Below are 13,528 nucleotides of genomic sequence, written 5' to 3'. Positions count from 1 at the left end.
ATACAATGCCTAAAGAGATACACAGATATTCTTCATTGAGGCATATCTTTGTCTGCAAAAATATAGACTGAGATTTTCAAAGTCATCTAATGGATTTGGATGATCAATTATTAATTATAATGCAGAATGGACTTCTAAACCTCTTTAGCCACTTCGAAAATCTCAACTTTGGTCACACAGATGTCACTGAGGGCAGAGAATGAATGGAGTTGTATGGGGGAGACTGTAAAATAAGTGTTTAGCATGTGTGTCACTGGGGGAGGAATTTGAAGGCAGCTGGGTTGCACAGATGTCAGTAGGTGTGTGATACTTCAGGTGTGAGGGCAAAACTGTGCTTGTATTTGAAACTTAACTAAGAATGCTCTTGCTGAAGCAGATAAATGAACCAGAAGACCATACATGCTAATCTGCTATAGCTGTGTTGCTTCTACAATTTTAATAGGAAAAGAAATAATATAACTCATTATGGTCATTAGAGTCAGCAGATATAATTTGGAATATATACAGCTAGTCAGTCTGTTGAATAAAAGATACATTTTCTAAATTGTCATCTTTCAAAATAAAACCTCCTCTTAACCATAATAAAAAATGTACATCCATATAGCAAGTATAAAAGAATCATAGAATCATAGAATATCAAGGGTTGGAAGGGACCTCAGGAGGTCATCTAGTCCAACCCCCTGCTCAAAGCAGGACCAGTCCCCAGAATGGAGAGTCCATTTGTAGTTCTTCAGTCCCCTGTATCTTTTCTGCTATGCAATATATATAAACAGTTTATCTTCTTCTTCTTTCTTTCTTTCCATGTCCATTCCTCTACAGAGTGTGTCCCAGGCAAGAAATGTCCAACCAAACCACCCTGACTGAGTTTCTTCTCTTGGGGTTTTCTGATGTCCGGGAGCTGCAGATTCTACATTTTGTGGTATTTCTAGTCATTTATGTGGCAGCCCTGGTGGGGAATCTGGTCATCGTCATGGTTGTAGCCCTCAACCACCAACTTCACACCCCCATGTACTTCTTCCTTGGAAACTTGTCCTTCCTAGATATCTGCTACATCTCTGTCACAGTCCCTAAATCCATGGCCAATTCCTTAACCAACACCAGATTGATCTCTTTCTCTGGTTGTGTTGCCCAAGTCTTTTTGGTTCTCAGCTTAGCTTTTGCAGAGATGATTCTTCTCGTGGTCATGGCGTATGACCGCTATGTTGCTATCTGTCGTCCTCTACATTACAAGGTGATCATGAACAAGACAGTATGTGCCCAGATGGCGTCTGGATGCTGGATCAGTGCTGTCCTCTATTCGGTGATGCACACGGGTAACACATTTAGGTTACCTTTCTGCCACTCCAAAGTTATTGGGCAGTTCTTCTGCGATATCCCACAGCTACTAAAGATCTCTTGCTACGATACATCAGCTAATGAAATTTTGGTTATTGTCTGTGTTTTATTTTTTGGTTTCCTTTTTGTTGTTTCAATATTTGTATCCTATATTCACATCTTCTCCACCATTCTAAGAATCCCTTCCACACAGGGCAAGTACAAAGCCTTCTCCACCTGCCTGCCCCACCTGATTGTATTTTCGTTATTTATGAGCACCACAATGTTCACGTACATGAGACCAAAGTCAATGTCCTCACTGTATCAGGACCTGCTGGCTGCTGTGTTTTACTCTGTGGTGCCACCACTGTTGAATCCGATGATTTATAGCCTGAGAAATAAGGAGATAAAAGATGCCCTGGGGAAAATGCTACATAGGGTAGTCTTGATCAAAAATTCATCATGAAACCATGTCAAGGCAGCAGCATGTGCAGTGACAGCAAATCCAGGCCAGGCTTCCTCTAGCTCTCCGCAGCCAGAAGGATGGCAGAGGTGCATTAAATTACCTTTTCAGATAGTGTTAATTTCCCATCACAGTCCAGGGCACACTTTTGTTCTCAAACCCCATCACTTGGAGCAAGGGCTTACACACTCACAAGACATTATCCCTTCATTATAGCCTGAAATATCCCATGGCTGAGTGTTGTGAATTGCAAGTTTCTTCGTGCAATATTGAAGCTTGAATAATATTGAATAGTAAAGCCATTACCATATTTCAGTAACGAAATAATCTATGCTGGCAAATGTGTCTAGGGCTTTAGCGCCCCAACTGACATTGATACACCCACAAAAGTTTCTAATGTATGTGATGCTGTATGATTGAAGTATGACCATTTGTATCATTGATATTGCCACGGTTATACAATACAACGTATCTTGTGCAAAGTATATTATGTACTATGTCAATAGAAAAGTTATGATTTGCTAAATAAGATTATCCTATTTAAATACAAGTATCATCACTGTATCTAAAATTATGAATATTGGTTATACATCTGTATCTCAAATGCATTTGTTCCTGAGGTAACGCCCACATCCAATTTCACCACTCCATTGTGAATGGACTATTCAAGCTTGATGGCCTCCTAAAGGCACTTCACTCTAAGGCCTGGTCTACACTACAGGGGGTGGTGGTGTTGAACTAAGGTACGCGACTTCAGCTACGTGAATAGCGTAGCTGAAGTCGAACTACCTTAGTTCGACTGACTTACCCGTCCTGACGCCGCGGGATCAAAGTCCGCGGCTTCAAGGTCGACTCCGCCACCGCTGTTTGCGGTGGTGGAGTTCCGGAGATGACCGGAGCGCGCGGGGAGTTCGAACTATTGCGTCTTGATTAGACGCGATAGTTCAAACTCCGAGAAGTCGAACTCTCCGCGTCGACCCACACGGTAAGTATAGACCTACCCTAACAGTGGGCCATAGAAGAAACTCATCCCTCCTAGTAAGCCTTCCTGTGGATGCCTCAGCCACAATACGGGTAATGGCTGGCTCTGTGAGTCACCAAAGCACATAAGGATATGTGATATGCTCATATGACCCTGGATTCCATCTTAGGCCAGTAACTTTCCACAAACAGAGACTGTGAGCTTAAATTTTTTTAAAAAAATAATGGAGATATCCTAGCTGCTAGAGCTGAAAGGGACCTTGAAACATCATCAAGTCCAGCCCCCCGCCTTCACTAGGCAGGACCAAGTACTGATTTTGTCTTAGATCTCTAAGTGGCCCTCTCAAGGACTGAGCTCACAACCCTGGGTTTAGCAGGCCAATGCTCAAACCACTAAGCTATCCCTATATTTGAGGAGTTATGTTTACAGGCACGTGGCAAAGGGTATAAAAAATCCTGAGATGACTCTATTGTGCCTCTTTCCTGCCCTGATTCTCTGGACTGTGGATTTACAGCAAAAATAAGCATTTTTAACTATGGACTGAGGACCTTCCAATCTTTTGGAAACTACCAGAGAGACTTTACAAGCCAGCAGTCTAAACCATCGCTGCTATAAACCTGATATAAGGACTTTGCAATTATTGTATGCGTATGATCTATTAACCATTATTAACACTCTTATTCTTTCTTTTATTATTAAACTTTTAGCTTTTAGTTACTAAAGGTTTGGTGCCAACATCACGATTGGGTAGATCTGAGGTGTATATTGACCGGGCTAAGTGGCTGATATCTTGAGATCAGAAGGACCCTATCTTTCATGAAATTGACTTTCAGTAACCACTCATCATAGAGTCCATTATTGGCCTCCTGTTAACCAAAATGTGGTGAGACAGAAGTTTACTTATGTTCCTGGCCTGCATTCTATCTAATGATAGAATAACCTCCCGTTTGGGATGAGTCTGCTCTATTTTTCAGCAGTTTCTCCTGAATCCGGTGTTCTCAGCTGTGACTCACTGAGGCAAGGTGACAATGTTGACCCAGCCTAAGGACTGTGGGAAACAAGGAGATAAAAAAGCATGCTGAGAAAATTGATAGGGAAGGTATTTTTCACCAAGAAAAAATAATTCCCCGTGTCGCACTCTCTGGCTACATCTACGCAGCACAGTGACGATGTGTAACATATGTGTAGCTACACACAGCAGTGAAAAGCAAGTGGTGTGTAGCTTCACGTGTCAGTGACAGATAGTCACTGCTTCGTATAGTCATTGGAGGTACTGCTTGGGCATGTAGAGAGCTGTGTAGGCAGACCCTAAGATTCTGGTCTGTCTTCAATCACCTCAACAGGGCCTCACTGTCTACTCTACCTGTGTGCAGTTGTCATCAACATATAGTTAAGGGTTAATCCCTCTTTTACCTGTAAAGGGTTAAGAAGCTCACACAACCTAGCTGACACCTAACCAGAAGGACAAGGAGACAAGATACTTTAAAATCTGAAAGGGGGAAAAAGTCTTTTGTCTGGGTGTGTGGTCTTCTGCCAGAGACAGAAAAAGAAGGAGCCATCCCACTCTGATAGGATAGTAAGTATTTAGAGAAGGAATGCATTAGATCACTTTTATTTACTTGGTTGTGCGTTCTTTTGCAAATAAGAAGGAGGATAAATTTGGTTTCTTTGTGTAACTTTAAAGTGTTGCCCAGAGGGAAACCCTCTGTGTTTTGCATCTGATTGTCTGTGAGATTATCTTTCATTCTAATCTTACAGAGGTACTCCTTTCATCTTTTTTTTTAATTAAAATTCTTCTTTTAAGAACCTGATTGATTTTTCATTGTTTTAAGATCCAAGGGTTTGGATCTGTGTTCACCAGGACTAAGTGATGAAGGGATATTCTCAAGCCTCCCCAGGGAAAGAGGTGTAGGAGCTTGGGGAGGAATATTCTCAAGCCTGCCCAGGAGAGGGGGGTTAGGGACTTGGGAGGTATTTGGGGAAAGGCAGAGTTCCAAGTGGCTCTCCCTAAATATTTGGTTAACTCACTTGGTGGTGGCAGCGTACTGTTAACCTAAGCTGGTAAAAATAAGCTTAGGGGGTCTTTCATGTGGGTCCCCACATCTGTACTCTAAAGTTCAGAGTGGAGAGGGAACCTTGACAGCAGTGTATGTGCCTCTACATGCCATTGTAAGGAATGTATGGTGTAGACTTACCCTCTAGGTTGTGCACTAAAATTCTTTCTGTGTAAAGCCATATCTTGTCTCCCCAGAGATGATAAATTATGCTGATGTTATCTGGGGAATGAACATGGGGAATTAAGAGTAGGAAGCTTGATTCTATTGGCAGAGCCTGGTGTGGAAATGATGGCCCACTTGTTAGGGTGCTATCCTGGGTCTTAGGAAAACAGGTTTCAGTTCCCACCTCTGCAGTGACCTTGAGTGAGTCCCCAAGGGTCAGCTTTTCAAAGGTATTTAGGCCTTTACTGGTGTTTTCAAAAGTGCCTAGTTGCCTAAAACTCACTGATTTCGATGGGTGTACGGTGTCAAGACACTTTTGAAAACCCTACTAGGCACCTAAATACCCTTAACAATCTGTCTCAGTTCCCCAAGTGTACAATGGAGATAAAATTAATATCTGTGCCTGCCACACCGGGCTAGTATGGGGATAAATGTGTTAAAGACTGTGTGGCACTGAGAGATAGCATGGCAATATGAGGGGCATATGCACATGAGCTACATAGCCTGAAGTCTGTTCAACATGCCCACTATAGTTTCATGACATCTTAAATGACTGCTTCTTGGAGCAGCTAGTGCTGGAACCCACAAGAGGAGAGGTATTTCATGATTTAGTTCTAAGTGGAGAACAGGGTCTGGTCCAAGAAGTGAATATAGCTGGACCGCTTGGTAATAGTGACCATAATATAATTAAATTTAACATCTCTGTGGTGGAGAAAACACTACAGCAGCCCAGCACAGTAGCTTTTAATTTCAGAAAGGGGGATACACAAAAATGAGGAAGCTAGTTATACAGAAATTAAAAGGTACAGCACCAAAAGTGAAATCCCTGCAAACTGCATGGAAACTTTTTAAAGACACATAATAGAGACTTAACTTAAATGTATACCCCAAATTAATATATATAGTAAGAGAACCAAAAAAGTGCCACCGTGGCTAAACAACAAAGTAAAAGAAGCAACGAGAGACAAAAAGGCATCCTTTTAAAAGTGGAAGTTAAATCCTAGTGAGGAAAATAGAAAGGAGTATAAACTCTGGCAAAAGTAGTGTAAAAATATATTTAACCCCTCTGGAGTTTAGAGAGCATGGCCCCGTTAAATCTTTTTCCTAGTGGGGAGGGGAGAGAGAGAAAAAAAGGAGGGAAACTCCAGGGGGTGGCTCTGGAGCTCTGGGGAAGAGAGAGGCAGCAGCCCGCAGGCCCTCGCAAAGGAAGCAGCAGAGAACCTGCCTGAAGCTTGCAGGGGCGGCTCCAGGCACCAGCACAGCAAGCGCGTGCCTGGGGTGGCAAGCCGTGGGGGGTGGCCTGGTGGGAGCTGTGAGACGGCAGGCAGGCGGCTTTCGGCGGCACGCCTGTGGGAGGTCTGCCAATCCCGCGGCTTCAGGGGCAATTTGGCAGCGGGGATGCTGATAGCGCAACACTGGCAGACCTCCCGCAGCCGTGCCGCAGAATCCACCTGACCAGCGGACCGCCCGCAGGAGCGCTGCTGAAAGCTGCCTGCCTGCTGTGCTTGTGGCGGCAAAAAACATAGAGCTGCCCCTGGAAACCTGGGAAGGAGAGGGCGTCCGATCAGGGACAGCCCAAGACAGGAGCCAGGAGGAGCACTGTGCGAGGGAGGAATCGCCCGAGAAGGACAGGCCGGAGCTGGACCCAGTATCATGCTGCCCAGAGCTGCATGGGGCTGTGAGTACTGGGGCTTGTGACTCTTCACTGGGAATAAAGAGGGAGGCTGTAGCTAGTTAAATGGGGACGTGGTCGCTCTGTGTGCCTTTGCAGAGAGCAGCAGAAGAGGGCACCAGAGGGGTTTGTTGGGGAAAGTTCACTGGCGCTGAAGACAACCAGAAGCACCCAAGTCTCACCACTGGACTGGAACTTGGGTCAGGACTCCTGAACTCTGTGCACTGCTCCCCCTATATTTCCTCTTGTTGTATTTCTCCTCTCATCCCTCTGTAAATAAATACTTCCCTTTGCCATATCCATTGTACTTTTCCTGTGAGGGTATGTATTCACTCTGGGGGGGGGGAGGGTTGGAACAGGTGCCCCTGGGGTAGAAGGGATTTTCCCTGCTGCATTCCTGCGTGCACCTTCTCTTGTCCAGAGCTGCCTGCAGAGCAGACTCCATCTTGGCCATGAGGGCGCTAAAGATACATATAATTAGGAAGACCAAAAGGGAATTCGAAGAACAGCTATCTAAAGACTCAAAAAGTAACAGCAAGGTTTTTTTTAAGTACATGAGAAGCAGGAAGCCTGCTAAACAACCAGTGGGGCCACTGGATGATCGAGATGCTAAAGAAGCACTCAAGGATGATAAGGCCATTGCAGAGAAACTAAATTAATTCTTTGCATTGGTCTTAACTGCTGAGGAGGTGAAGCAGATTCCCAAACCTGAGCCATTCTTTTTAGGTGAAAAATCTGAGGAAGTGTTCCAGATTGAGGTGTCATTAGAGGAGGTTTTGTAACAAACTGATAAACTAAATAGCAACAAGTCAGCAGGTCCAGATGCTATTCACCCAAGAGTTCTGAAGAAACTCAAATGTGAAATTGCAGAACTACTATTTGTGGTCTATAGTCTATCATTTAAATCAGCTTCTGTACCAAATGACTGGAGGATAGCTAATGTGATGCTCCAGAGGTGATCCCTGCAATTACGGACTGGTAACCTTAATTCAGTACTGGGCAAACTGGTTGAAACTATAATAAAGAACAAAATTGTCAGACATATAGACAAACATAATTTGTTGGGGAAGAGTCAACATGGTTTTTGCAAAGGGAAATCATGCCTCACCAATCTACTAGAATTCTTCAAAGGGATAAACAAGCATGTGGACAAGGGGGATCCAGTGGATATAGTGTACTTAGATTTTCAGAAAGCCTTTGACAAGATCTCTCACCAAAGGCTCTTAAGCAAGGTAAGCTATCATGGGATAAGAGGGAAGGTCCTATTATGGATCAGAAACTGGTTAAAAGACAGGAAACAAAGGGTAGGAATAAGGGTAGGAATAAAAAGGATGTTCAAAACTGGGTGACTGGGCAACAAAATGGGAGATGAAATTCAGTGTTGATAAATGCCAAGTAATGCACATTGGAAAACATAATCCTAACTATACATATAAAATGATGTGGTCTAAATTAGCTGTAACCACACAAGAAAGAGATCTTGAAGTCATTGTGGCTACTTCTCTGAAAACATGCAGTCAATGTGCAACGGCAGTGAAAAAAACAAATACAATTCTTGGAATAATTAAGAAAGGGATAGATAATAAGACAGAAAATATCTCATTGCCTCCATATAAACCCATGGAATACCCACATCTTGAACGCTGCATGCAGATGTGATAGCCCCATCTCAAAAAGATATATGGAATTAGTAAGCGTTCAGAAAAGGGCAACAAAAATGATTAGTGGTATGGAACAGCTGCCATATGAGGAGAGATTAATAAGACTGGGACTTTTCAGCTTGGAAAAGAGACGACTAAGGGGCCATATGCTACACATTTAGAAAATCATGACTGGCGTGGAGAAAGTCAGTAAGGAAGTGTTATTTACTCCTTCTCATAAGACAAGAACTAGGGGTCGCCAAATGAAATTAACAGGCAGCAGATTTACAACAAACAAAAGGAAGTATTTTTTTCACACAACGCACATTCAACCTGTGGAACTCCTTGTCAGAGGATATTGTGAAGGCCAGAATTATAACAGGGTTAAAAAAAAACTAAATAAGTTCATGGAGGGTAGGTCCATCAATGGCTATTAGCCAGGAAGGCAGGGATGGTGTCCCTAGCCTCTGTTTGCCAGAAGCTGGGAATGGGTGACAGGGGATGGATCACTTGACAATTACCTGTTCTGTTCATTCCCTCTAGGGCACCTGGCACTGGCCACTGTTGGAAGACAGGATACTGGGCTAGATAGACGTTTCATCTGACCCAGTCTGGCCATTCTTATGTTCTCTTGGTAATATTTTTTCAATATCCCAAAGTTACTAAATCTCTTCTGCCCTGATACACATGATTTGGATGATTCCCTTGGGATTTTTCTGATTCATCTGCTTCTTTTTAATATTTGTGTTCTGCATTTGCTGCTTGAGTTCCTTCTATATATGACCAGAATAAACCTTTTGCCACCTGCCCATCACATCTTTCCATTCTTTTATTTTCCTTAGCATTGTTATATCACGATAGTCAAGCTTAGTATAGTCTCTGAACCATGAACTGTTATATATATTTCTGTGTTCTACTTTAATATAATATAAAAGTGAAAACAAAATTAATCAAAAAGACACACTTGAAACAAAATGTTCTACCATAATCAAAGCAAAACAACAGAGTTAAAATATTCCTCAAAAGTGTTGATGAGATTGACACTTTCCAACAAACATTTGTGTTTCGATAGCACTGCATTTCCCAGTGGAAAACTCTTCCAGCCGAAGGATTTTTCAAAACCATTTCTAGTGAAGCTAAGTGCCTTATTACCATGAGGAAGGTCACATTTAAATTGTCATCCTATTTTTCACTCCCTCCCAGCCCTACTTTCATGCTAAGCACTTATGCATAAAGAAGTGGGCCTACACGAGGTCTGAGATGTCCTGTGGACTGGCCTCACCAGACATCATGGCCAAACATAGGACACGGACTGCATATTTACAATGCCTGGATAGAGAAATGATACGAACGCACTGTCAGTGGGTAGGAACCACATGCGTCGTTCCCATATGACCAGAAATAGAATTCAGGAGTCCATGGCTTCCCATTCTGCCCTGTGTCTCTGTTTTCACATTAGTTTGATGAAACTTTAGAAACACACAGCAAAATCAAGTTAAGTGTTTCCACTGGTCCTCTACTTCTGAGTTGTGCAGGGCTGTAGGGAATGATTCCATAAAAGCCCTTAAAGAATGGACATGTATAGATCTCTTCCTCAAAGCTATACCACCTTGCTGCAAGTAAAGACCACAATTAGTTATACACAGCTCATAGGAAGAGAGAATAAAATCATAGAATCATAGAATATCAGGGTTGCAAGGGAACTCAGGAGGTCATCTAGTCCACCCCCCTGCTCAAAGCAGGACCATACCCCAACTAAATCATCCCAGCCACGGCTTTTTCAAGACTGACCTTAAAAACCTCTAAGGATGGAGATTCCACCACCTCCCTAGGTAACCCATTCCAGTGCTTCACTAGCTTCCTAGTGAAAAAGTTTTTCTTAATATCCAACCTAAACCTCCCCCACTGCAACTTGAGACCATTACTCCTTGTTCTGTCATCCGCTACCACTCAGAACAGTCTAGATCCATCCTCTTTGGAACCCCCTTTCAGGTAGTTGAAAGCAGCTATCATTCTTCTCCTCTGCAGACTAAATCATCCCAGTTCCCTCAGCCTCTCCTCATAAGTCATGTACTCCAGCTCCCTAATCATTTTTGTTGCCCTTCGCTGGACTCTCTCCAATTTTTCCATATCCTTCTTGTAGTGCGGAGCCCAAATCTGAATACAGGACTCCAGATGAGGCCTCACCAATGCCGAATAGAGGGGAATGATCACATCCCTCAATCTTCTGGCAATGCCCCTACTTATACGGACCAAAATGCCAATAGCCTTCTTGGCAACAAGGGCATACTGTCAACTCATATCCAGCTTCTCATCCACTGTAACCCCTAGGTCTTTTTCTGCAGAACTGCTGCCTAGCCACTCAGTCCCTATTCTGTAACAGTGCATGGGATTCTTCCATCCTAAGTGCAGGACTCTGCACTTGTCCTTGTTGAACCTCATCAGATTTCTTTTTGCCCAATCCTCCAATTTGTATAGGTCCCTCCTATCCCTACCCTCCAGCGTATCAACCACTCCTCCCAGTTTAGTGTCATCTGCAAACTTGCTGAGGGTGCAATCCACACCATCCTCCAGATCATTAATTAGGATATTGAACAAAACCAGCCCCGGGACTGACCCTTGGGGGACTCCGCTTGATACTGGCTGCCAACTAGACATGGAGCCATTGATCACTACCCATTGAACCTGATGATCTAGCCAGCTTTCCATCCACCTTATGGTCCATTCATTCAGCACATACTTCTGTAAATTGCTGGCAAGAATACTGTGGGAAACTGTGTCAAAAGCTTTGCTAAAGTCAAGGAATAATATGTGCACTGCTTTCCCCTCATCCACAGAGCCAGTTATCTCATCATAGAAGGCAGTTAGGTTAGTCAGGCATGACTTGCCCTTGGTGAACCCATGCTGACTGTTTCTGATCATTTTCCTCTCCTCTAAGCATTTCAAAATTGATTCCTTGAGGACCTGCTCCATGATTTTTCCAGGGATTGAGGTGACACTAAGTGGCCTGTAGTTCCCTGGATCCTCCTTCTTCCCTTTTTTAAAGATGGACACTACATTAGCCCTTTTCCAGTCATCCGGGACCTCCCTCAATCACCGTGAGTTTGCAGAGATAATAGCCAATGGCTCTGTGGTCACATCAGCTAACTCCTTTAGCACCCTTGGATGTAGTGCATCTGGCCACATGGACTTGTGATCATCCAGCTTTTCTAAATAGTCCTGAACCACTTCTTTCTCTACAGAGGCGTGGTCACCTCCGCCCCATAATTTGCTTCCCAGTGCAGTAGTCTGGGAGCTGACCTTGTTCGTGAAGACAGAGGCAAAAAAAGCACTGAATAAATTAGCTTTTTCCACATCCTCTGTCACTAGTTTCCTCCCCCATTCAGTAAGGGGCACACACTTTCCTTAAGCTTGTTCTTGTTGCTAACAACAGAAAAGCAACAGAAAGTAAGACCCATAGATAATGTTGGACAATCCATTTCCCTTATTGATCAGCAGAACCTTGAAGTTGGAGGAGGAAACATATAAATCCGGGGTCATCTACAAACTCCATCCCAGTAAGTTTAATTTAAGTCATCACTTTTTATTTTATTTTACATTTAAAATAAATGAAATTAAATTAAACACTGCACATCTCAAAGATAGCAATAACTCTTTCCTACTTAAATAGTGATTTAACTCTGACCTCCTGATAGTAACTTTAGTTTAACGAGGGAGTACATTACTTTTGTCCAATTTTGATTACTTTCAAAGAAGGAATATAGAGTATTCCACTGGAGAGGGACTAAAATGCTTTGTAACCAATAGGGCTTAAGCAAAAATTTTAGGTGGAGCAATTTCTTGTTGGAAAATGATGTTTTGTTAAAATCTCAGTGTTTTGTAGTATGTGTCTAGATTAATGAATTTTTAATGGGAAAATTTTGACATGATTTGAAATTAAAATGGAGTATTTTATTCAACTTTCTCATGCTATTTCATTCTAAATTGAATATGATATTTAATGAGACCCGAGTCCACATTTCCATCATCTCTGGGTCTTCTGGCTGCTGTGTTCTATTGAGTGGTGACTCCAATACTGAATCCAGGTATAGCCTGAGAAACAAGGAGTTAAAAGCATCTGTGAAGAAAATTATAAACAAAATATTTCAATTAGTCCCTCACTCTAGTCTTAGTACGTCTTTCTCTCTGGAGGTACATTGATACTGCACGCTTCTTTCAGCAGTGTGTAGAGTAGATACATGGTTCGCCCCTCAGCATGGGTATAAATAGCGGTATAAATGGGGAGGCACTATATGGCCCTCTACTCACCCAAACAGTACCTCACTCATCTGCATGGCTTCTTTTAGCCAGGTTGTGTCCCACTGCCTCCCTGCTGCCAGAGTCTTTCACTGCTGCTGAGCCTTTCACTGGCATGTGTACACACCACAGTGTGGAAGCGGACTTGTTTTTCACTGTGGCATGTAGCTACACATACCCTACATGCCACTGCGAGTGGTCTGCAATGTAGATGTAGCCGATGTGTGAATTCCTAACCACAATAAAGGTGTTATCTTGAAAGATGTCTATCTGACTTTAACTGGGTCCTACATATCTTAACTTTAAAAATAGGGGTTGGGATTCACAAAGGAGTGGAAAGAAGTATATTGGCTAAACCCTACTGAAATCCAGTGGGACTTGGACAACTAGCCACATTAGGCACTTTTGAAAATCCCTGTATTTATTTTTGTAGATGCTTAGGTGAGGAGGGATCATTGGGATCACCCAGTCTGTCCACCTGTATAACAGAACTTCCTCCAAAAACTGTTGATTGAATGAGAGCAGATCTGTTATAGAAACATCCCATATTGATTTAAAACTCGACAGTGATGGAGAATCCATTGCAACCCTTGGTAAATTCTTCCAATGGCTAATTAGCCTCATTGTTAAAAATTTATACCAAATTTCGAGTCTGAATTTGCCTAACTTCTATTTTTAGCCATTGAATTATGAAACTGTGGGTCTTCTGGATCTGAAAACCCACACCATTTTTTTTTAGATTTCAAAATCTGGGGATGCAATTTTCCTAGCTCAGTTCCATCTCTAACTGAGATCCTATGTGCTTCCCTAAATTTTTATTCAATCTTTATATAGGCAAAACTCCTATCGACTCCAAGGAGACATTTGGCTGAGTACATCTAAAAAAATAACTTTGGGTTTTAGCCCGTTAGGAGGTGGAGTACATAGAGAGAAAGAAAATAT

The 13,528-nt window shown here is 42.7% G+C and overlaps 2 protein-coding genes across 2 annotated transcripts in view; one reads left to right on the top strand and one right to left on the bottom strand.

The window, feature by feature from the left end:
* The window catches only part of LOC123347874 (olfactory receptor 14A16-like), a 65,390-nt gene that overhangs the window by 44,381 nt on the left and 7,481 nt on the right, over positions 1-13,528 (bottom strand). The gene's annotated exons all lie outside the window — the stretch shown is intronic.
* On the top strand, positions 839-1,780 carry LOC123347871 (olfactory receptor 14C36-like). Its single transcript, XM_044985061.1, has one exon. It carries the CDS (start codon positions 839-841, stop codon positions 1,778-1,780), a length of 942 nt encoding a protein of 313 aa, XP_044840996.1.

Source organism: Mauremys mutica, chromosome 13 (genome assembly GCF_020497125.1).
Source record: "Mauremys mutica isolate MM-2020 ecotype Southern chromosome 13, ASM2049712v1, whole genome shotgun sequence".
Lineage (NCBI taxonomy): Eukaryota > Metazoa > Chordata > Testudines > Geoemydidae > Mauremys > Mauremys mutica.
Note: the sequence above shows the minus strand (reverse complement) of the source record. Positions and strands in the feature narration are given on the sequence as shown.

Bases quoted from the DNA above. Each gene is read 5' to 3' on its own strand.
- LOC123347871 (XM_044985061.1), top strand. From the start codon at position 839: ATGTCCAACCAAACCACCCTGACTGAGTTTCTTCTCTTGGGGTTTTCT.